This window comes from Alosa sapidissima, chromosome 2 (genome assembly GCF_018492685.1).
Source record: "Alosa sapidissima isolate fAloSap1 chromosome 2, fAloSap1.pri, whole genome shotgun sequence".
Classification (NCBI taxonomy): domain Eukaryota; kingdom Metazoa; phylum Chordata; class Actinopteri; order Clupeiformes; family Clupeidae; genus Alosa; species Alosa sapidissima.
In genome coordinates this window covers 34,087,290-34,096,248 of record NC_055958.1, presented here as the reverse complement: position 1 = coordinate 34,096,248, position 8,959 = coordinate 34,087,290, and the positions used below count along the sequence as shown (strand labels likewise).

Here is an 8,959-nt window from a genome sequence, read left to right as displayed (position 1 = left end):
TCTAATAGCTGTTCTGTTCTATGAGGCATTGTCTTCTGGGTACTTGAATTGCATTTCTGATGTTCTGTGTTTAGAATCCTCTGAAATAATTGCTGATTTTATATAATTTATTACACTATGATGGTTTGTTATCCAGGTCTGTGTTTTTACACTGCTGCCACAAGCACATCAAAATATCAGTTCAATAAATGATGTGGATTTTTCTGCTTGGTCTCTCCTTTTTAGAACTTTGCAAGTGATTATTGGCTATATACATTAAAATACAATTAATTTAGTTTTCTTTTTTAATTATTGGCAAATTGGTTATGTATATATAACGCCTACAGTATGCTGTGCACACTTGTACATCATTTCATATGAGTTACATTTAAAGATGTATACTGCCATCTAGTGGTGGTTATTGTGTAACTACACTCTTCTCTCACATGTGAGGTTTCCAGTAGCAGAGCAGCAACACAGCACAGGGACAGAGTCAGAGGACAGTTTCCAGTAGCAGAGCAGCAACACAGCACAGGGACAGAGTCTCTGTCTCTGTCCTTCATAACCAGATGGAAGGTCTAATCTACACCAGGGAGCTTTGGGCTTTGCTGAGTTTGAACACAATGAGAAGGAGGAATAAACAGTCAGAACTGTGTGATTTCCACAGACAGATAAAACAGCTCTAATGATACAACCCACATCATTACAATTGCATTAATGAATCCCTTATGGAAATATCAACAGGACTCAATAATGACACTACAACCCACATCATTACAGTTGCATTAATGAATCCCTTATGGAAATATCAACAGGACTCAATAATGCTGTTTCATATTCATCCCTTTTCATACCCTACCTGCCTAACAGGTAGCTCACTGGAAGTAAAAAGAGAAATGCAGTAACTGAATGGGTACAGGGAGCACACACCACACACACACACACACACACACACACACACACACACACACACACACAGGTGTTGTGTGGAGACTCACTGCAGTGCATATTCACACACATCACCAGGAGCTGTGTGTGACTCTAGGCTGTTCAGGACAGATTTCTGTTGAAGATGGTGTGACCTTAATGCAAATACACACATTCAAAATACTGAACATGACAGTTGAGAGAATCAGCTGTTCTTACCTGGGGTCAGTAATTCTTACCTGGAGTCAGTAATTCTTACCTGGAGTAAGAAGTTCTTACCTGGGGTCAGTGGTTATTACCTGTGGTTAGCACTCTGGACTTGTAAGCTGTTCTTACCTGGGGTGGGTCAGCTGTTCTTATCTGGGGTCAGTAATTCACACCTGTGGTTAGTTGGTGTTTCAGGACTTCATCATCAGATGACCTGACTGAGGTTGGTGAGGCCCCAGCCTGTGCCCATCACATTTGTTGGATCTGTTAGTGTACACAGTGACCAGTGACCATACTGCGCTGTGTCCAGGTGACCAATGTCCATACTGCACTTTGTCCAGGTGAGCAGTGTCCATACTGCGCTGTGTCCAGGTGAGCAGTGTCCATACTGCGCTGTGTCCAGGTGAGCAGTGTCCATACTGCACTGTGTCCAGGTGAGCAGTGACCAGTGTCCATACTGCGCTGTGTCCAGGTGAGCAGTGTCCATACTGCGCTGTGTCCAGGTGACCAGTGTCCATTCTGCGCTGTGTCCAGGTGACCAGTGTCCATACTGCGCTGTGTCCAGGTGACCAATGACCAGTGTCCATACTGCACTGTGTCCAGGTGAGCAGTGACCAGTGTCCATACTGCACTGTGTCCAGGTGACCAGTGTCCATACTGCGCTGTGTCCAGGTGAGCAGTGACCATACTGCACTGTGTCCAGGTGACCAGTGTCCATACTGCACTGTGTCCAGGTGAGCAGTGTCCATACTGCGCTGTGTCCAGGTGAGCAGTGTCCATACTGCGCTGTGTCCAGGTAGCGCTGCCCCTCCTGACCCCCAGCTTCCTCTGTGTGTGTCCAGCTGGATGACCTTTGACCTGCAGGGCAGACCTGTGATGACCAGCATGCTGTGGGCCCTGCAGAGGGACTGGACAGTCAAAACTCTGCAGCTGACCTCTACAGACTCACACCTGGTCCCTCGTCGCTGCATCATATGCAAATAAAATGAGCCACATACACACTGATACAGCAGCCAGACTGAATGAATATTATTCTAAAATGGTTGCGGTGTGATTAAAAACCAGAAACAGTGTATGTTGTAACAGTCTGATAAACCATGTGCAATGTATACTTTAGCACGGTGTTCAGGCTTGTAAATGACTAAACTCCACAGATAATATGTATTCACTGATAGACAGCAGAACATGCAAAACACAGTTTCACTCTTCATATGAGGTTTAGTAGAATATGCATTCACATACACTTCAGGTGGATTGAGATCATTGTGTAAACAGCAGAGGAAAAGCATATTTTACTTGTTTGAATCTGTTGAAACATTCAGAGATGTAAAAGTAGAAAGTACTGCCAACACGGGTGATATCACAAATTAGCTGATCTACCTGGCTTAAGAGTTGTGCTAATTAGAATCAGCTGATTAAGTGAATGGTTTGAACAAACATGTGAAGCCAGACTTTTACACCTCAAACATTATAAATAGAAAGTACACCCATAATCAACCAAGAAGTTACCCATAATCCCTAATTGCTGCAGTGTAAAAAATAGAACTTGCCTTTTGTTCTGCCAAATACATTCACACATTCTGGTATTTTGAATTTAAATCTGGAAAAAAAGGAAATGCTGTGAGACCGACCAATCAGCTTCCTGCTCCTCTAGATCCCTCCCTGTAACTCTCGTTTCCTGAATGAGGAAGTGAAACTCAGGCACAGACTGCTGCTCTGCTCAACATTACTCCTGTAGAACTCGTCAGGCATGCGGACTTTTCTGGGGGAAATATCAAGGAAGAGTTACATTGCTTCTGTTCAGAACCTTACAGACATTTGGATAAGTTTGCAGATTGACAACTAAAACACAAACGGGACTCAGAGACTCAGTAGATTGATCAAACCTGTGAAAGTGAAAGTACAGATTGTCAACCAGTCATAACCAGAGGGAAACTTTTACTTGGATTGCATTTATTCTTTGAAAATGGCCTCTAAACTAGAAGAGGAGATATCTTGTCCTGTGTGCACGGAGATCTTCAAGGATCCTGTCATCCTGACCTGTAGTCACAGTGTGTGTAGAGTCTGTCTGCAGCAGTTCTGGGACACCAAAGGATCCAGAGAATGTCCGGTCTGCAGGAATACATCGCTGAAAGATTCTCCCCTCCCAAATCTGACTTTAAAGAACCTCTGTGAGGTTTACTTACAAGAGAGAGATCATACGGACGCACTCTGCAAAGAGCACAAAAGAAAACTGGAGCTCTTCTGCCAAGACCACAAACAGCTTGTGTGCCTGCTGTGTCTGTGCTCAAAATTACACAAACATCACAACTTCAGTCCTACTGTGGAAGCTGCCTGTGAGATGAAGGTAAGGCCTTTTGTATCAGTATAGCAGCACCTCCTTGCTTGTCCTTCTATAGAGAAGATACTGCTGCTCACTATAACTGTACACATACAAATTACACTTTACTGTTGAGCCCTAATGAAGCACTCACAGTTTTAACATTATGGGATGTGTGCACCTCAAGCCCATACTGTACATAGAAAAGTACATGTTTGTTAAGCGTCTCACAGTATCCTTACAAACATGTGTGCACATACAGTATGTGATTAATAACATGTGGTTGTTGAGTTTGATAATGGAGTGAGTTTGCTAAAGTGATCCGTTCATTTCAGGAGGAGCTCAAGAACAAGCTGCAGCCTCTACAGGAGAAGCTGGAGGAGTTTGAAGAAGCTAAAGTGACCTGTGATGAAACAGCTGAGTATATTAAGGTCAGTGTTCTAGTGTCATATGAGTTCACTGTTTGTACACATCCAAGGATGCTTCTGGCAGTCATTTCATAATGCCATGACCTGGAGACCATATTGTCAGGTGACATATTGCTGGTGAATCATCAGGTGCTTTGTTTCCTACCTATCTGCCACCTCCCCCAATCATATTTAAGTCATATTAATCAATGATATTTTCTGTATTTTATCAATGTGTGAAACTTCACTCATGTAGCTGATGTAATTTGATTCAGACTCAAGCCCAGAACACAGAAAAGCAGATCAAGGAGGAGTTTGAGAAGCTTCACCAGTTTCTACAAGATGAAGAGGCAGCCAGGATTGCTGCACTGAGGGAGGAAGAGAAGCAGAAGAGTCAGATGATGAAGGAGAAGATTGAGAAGATGAGCAGAGAGATCTCATCTCTTTCAGACTCAATCAGAGACATAGAAGAGAAGATGGGAGCTGATGACATCACATTCCTGCAGGTAGGAACATCCACTGTCTGTAAGGGTGTTGGATCTGTCCAGTGATAATTTAACAATAGCACATCTGGCTGTAAGGGTGTTAGATCTACAAGTCTAATTCCAGTGATAATTTAACAATAGCACATGTGGCTGTAAGGGTGTTAGAGCTCTAACTCTAATACCAGTGATAATTTAACAATAGCACATCTGGCTGTTTTGTTGAGGTGACCTGCCCATGCCACCCACCCCATTGCATTATCCTGATGTGTGATGTCATCTTTGGTCTCATTCTGCCGGGTTTGTGTCAGTGGTCTCTGATTGAGTGTGCTGTTGATATGATGTGAGATGATTCTAGAGAGTAGAGCAGGAACACAATAAGATGGGAGAAGAGCAACACGCACACACACATCAGGTACAACCAGGAAGCTCATTTAGGCATGCTATGGCATAAGGCAGAACACTTCTACTGTAGTGTAGCTCTTTCGAGGCCAAGCCCCCGAGTGAGTCTGGTGATATCAGGCTGCTGTAGTTCTACTGTAGCCCCTGAGTGAGTCTGGTGATATCAGGCTGCTGTAGTTCTGTAGCCCCTGAGTGAGTCTGGTGATATCAGGCTGCTGTAGTTCTGTAGCCCCTGAGTGAGTCTGGTGATATCAGGCTGCTGTAGTTCTACTGGGACAACAGAAAGGGTTTTGAGTTTGGGGACGACAGACAGTCTCTGTTGGCAGCGTTTATGGATGTCAGTGGCGAGTTGATCAAAACTCTGTTTATTGTCCTAGGAAGTGGGGGGGGGGGGGTTCTGATGAAGGAATAACCTTTCTCAGAAGGCACTTAAAATTAAAATCTTTTCGGTATTGTCAATTGGTCAGTCTCCTAAAAACAGTGCTATAGGAACATTCAAAATTGACAAAGATGTAGCAAAAGACCTTAGACCTTATTATAGCAACAACGTTTAACCTACTTTCTCTTTTCTTATTTTCCAGAACTACAAGAGCACAGTGGAAAGGTGAGTGATCTGCCTCCTGTCTCTCTCTTCTCTGTGGTTCTGAACCCAAACCCACAGCAGCACTGACTCCTGAATGTTATTCCAGAGCCCAGTGCACACTGCAGGATCCAGAGAGGGTTTCAGGAGCTCTGATCAATGTGGCAAAGCACCTGGGCAACCTGAAGTTCAGAGTCTGGGAGAAGATGCAGGACATTGTTCAATACAGTAAGTACACACACACACACACACACACCACACGAAGAGAAGATGCAGGAGATTGTTCAGTACATTGAGTACACAGTGACACACACACACAAACATCACATGATAACTACAGTGCATGGTAGGCCTGATGGATGGATGGATGGATGATGGATGGATGGAGGGCATTCCCAGTTCAGTGGGAACATCTACTCCACATCTCTATGATCCCCCTCTCATAAAGAAGCTTGTACTCACACTCCCTACTAGAGATAATCAATTTCATGTAAGTTACAGAAATAAACTACAACTGCCCAGTTACAGGTGTCATTATACTTGGTACCAGCCCTATTGATAACGACCATCATTCACATCCTCATCACACATCACTCAGCCCTATTGATAATGACCATCATTCACATCCTCATCACACATCACTCAGTGTTCAGCTCATGTGTGTGTTCTTTCTCTCTGCAGCTCCTGTGACTCTGGATCCCAACACTGCACACCCACAACTCATCTTGTCTGAGGATCTGATCAGTGTGAGACGTGTTGATGAGAAGCAGCAGCTTCCTGATAACCCAGAGAGATTTGATTACTATGGCAATGTCCTGGGCTCTGAGGGCTTTAACTCAGGGACTCACTGCTGGGATGTGGAGGTTGGAGAGATCACAGAGTGGGATGTGGGTGTGAAGACAGCGTCGACCCAGAGGAAGGGACAATATGACTATGTGAGTGGAGTGTGGCGTGTGTGTCGTATAGATGGTAAATACAGGGCACGTGCTACTCCACAGTCTGACACTCTCCTCCCAGTGCAGCAGAAACTCCAGAGGATCAGAGTGCAGCTGGACTGGGACAGAGGAGAGCTGGCATTCTCTAACCCTGATAATAACATACACCTACACACTCTCACACACACTTTCACTGAGAGAGTGTTTCCATACTTTAACATTCCCTGTAATATCGCTCCTCTAAGGATCCTACCAGTGAAGGCCTCAATAACAGTAAAGCAGCATAGTTAGAGCCCATTCTGCCTCTTAACCAGAATCATTTAAAGCTGAACTATTGTGCTGGATGATTTAATAAATCAGTAACCACTACATGTATGTGATCATGTGACTTAATAAATCAGAAACCACTACCATGTGACTATGTAAGTTGCCCTTTTATTTGTTGTTTTGCTGTTTTTAGATTAGATTTCAACTTTGTCATTTAGCAGAGTACAGGTACAGAGCCAATGAAATGCAGTTGACATCCAACCAGAAGTGCAAAGAAGCATTAAATACCAAGTGCAGATAGAGTACATGGTTGTGTAGACAATAGAGATTAATTGCGATTGCCGAGTGTGGATTAACACGCTCTGGAAATTCACAATTTCGTTGCCGTTTTTTTTTTTGTAAAAAAAACAAAAAAACATCGTCCAGTATTTCTTTCGAAATTGAAATGAAATTGTATGGACTGGACTATTTTATTTTTTTTTTTAAAAACGGCAACGAAATTGTGAATTTCCAGAGCGTGTTACTCCACACTCGGCAATCGACTCCTACGGACTTTCCCCTAAAGACGCCAGCTGCAGCAGCAGCAACATTTCCGGAAACAACGTGATCTCACGAGATGGCGTAAATTATCGGTTGTAATGATTACAATTATAATTGTAATCATTACAACCGATTGACGTCTTACCTTGAAATTTCCCTCCAAGCTGGATGGAAGCTGGGTTGATATCTTTTTACTAGTTCGTCAAATGACACGCCGTAACAGGCCGTCATTGATCCACAATGGGCGTGAAAAGACACGCTAAAAGACTGAGGGCCGTTACATGACACGCTAAATTGCTTTAAAAGTGGCGTGCTATTTTACGCCATCTCGTGAGATCACGTTGCAACCGTTAGCCATGTGGCATTAGTCTATCGCTCATTTCAATTTGGGACCTTGCAGTCGGAATTGTCGTTTTAGTCAAAGCCTCTTGAAAGTCCAAAGTAGCCTGGGCTATTCGAGTGGTCACTACGAACTGCAGAGTAGGCCTACGACTTGAACCAGGGATCTTCGCAACACCCCGACAAGAGAAAGGGAAACATCTTGCCATGCTGCCAATCCATTCCGTCGTGCGCAACAAAGTAGTTTGAGCCGGTCCTATTTTGCTCAGGATCCGCGCTGCTTCATAGCAATTCCTCAAAGGGATTAATCCACAAGGGTACGATCCAGAGGAATCCAATGTAACTATCCAAGTGAATGTTCTGTTTAAAATGCTCCCGCCATGTCTCACATGGCCTCGGTAACAACTCTCCGATAGCGCTTCCTGTAATTAGCGCTCTCCTCCCGCAGGGTAGGCCAAGCAGCCTTTTATCGTCAGCTGACTGCGTGACGTTAACAACCCCAATTGCGTTTAAGCAACCCGGTTGGATAAGCCTAAAGTAATATATACATTTTTATTATAAAGAATATGGAGCGGTCCGCTACAATATACACAACGCCTATGCATATATACGTTGATTAACTATTGAACTATAAATTATGTTCTATTGATTAATAGTTAGTTAGAAAAACAATTACAATATTTGTTTTTCAGATGGCTATGATAAAGCTGGGTCGTAGTCTTTTATTTGGTAGTAAATAATTTGTAAACTATCTAAAAATGTACATTTTATAATTAATTGATGGGAAATGATTGCATCAAAACTTTTTTTTAATGGCTATTATGAAGTTACATCTAGTCTTTTATATTTTAATGAACAATTTGCAAATGATCTAAAAATGCTATATTACAAACTGATGGGATATATCTGGAGCAAACAATAAACACATTGGTGTTCATAGTTCAGCAAGTACTTAACATATGACTTTGCCAATTAAAGTCAAATATTGTTAAATGACAATAGTGATAATGAAAGCAATAACACTTTACATACACTGCAATTACAGATGATTAACATATTGTAAAGCATTGTCACACATCACAATTGGCTTTAATATCAAGAGATATTTATTGAAATCAAAACTTCTGATCCATCAGAGCAGGGCAATAAGCAAATAAAAATCAAACAAAAAACATAATAGCTTAAAAGGCTATCAATCCTTCATTGCAACACCACAGCGTAAACAAAACAGGGTGGTGGGGCGAGGGGCACTTACTTCTGCTGCCTCTTCAGACAATCAGACATACAGTGCATACAGTAAACATGAACGCAACATGAACGAACACTGCTTAAACATACAAGGGTTGTTGGCGGGGGGCTTACCCTCTTAATGTAGGGTATGAGATTGCCCTCATTTTTGAGTTTTGCTATCTCAGCTCTGACCTGTGTATCTTTCTCAATAAGGTCTTCACATTTACTTAGAAAATCAGACATTTGTCCACTTTTGTTGTAGCCTGCCAATAGCTCCTCAAATTTTTCTGGTGAAGCTATAGCCAACTCTGGGATAGCTGCTTTTGATCGAACGGTCAGAACGG

At 42.7% G+C, this 8,959-nt stretch overlaps 1 protein-coding gene across 1 annotated transcript; it reads left to right on the top strand.

Annotated features, from left to right (window-relative positions):
- The first annotated feature begins 2,799 nt into the window (after positions 1–2,799).
- On the top strand, positions 2,800–6,657 carry LOC121693156 (E3 ubiquitin-protein ligase TRIM39-like). Its single transcript, XM_042072384.1, has 6 exons — positions 2,800–3,460; positions 3,769–3,864; positions 4,116–4,346; positions 5,306–5,328; positions 5,414–5,532; positions 5,986–6,657. The coding sequence occupies exons 1-6, from the start codon at positions 3,080–3,082 to the stop codon at positions 6,528–6,530; spliced, it is 1,395 nt and encodes a 464-aa protein (XP_041928318.1). The 5' UTR covers positions 2,800–3,079; the 3' UTR covers positions 6,531–6,657.
- Positions 6,658–8,959: the final 2,302 nt, after the last annotated feature.

Bases quoted from the DNA above. Each gene is read 5' to 3' on its own strand.
- LOC121693156 (XM_042072384.1), top strand. From the start codon at position 3,080: ATGGCCTCTAAACTAGAAGAGGAGATATCTTGTCCTGTGTGCACGGAG. The intron at 5,329-5,413 runs GTGAGTGATCTG...ATGTTATTCCAG, and splicing joins TACAAGAGCACAGTGGAAAG to AGCCCAGTGCACACTGCAGG. The intron at 5,533-5,985 runs GTAAGTACACAC...TTCTCTCTGCAG, and splicing joins GCAGGACATTGTTCAATACA to CTCCTGTGACTCTGGATCCC.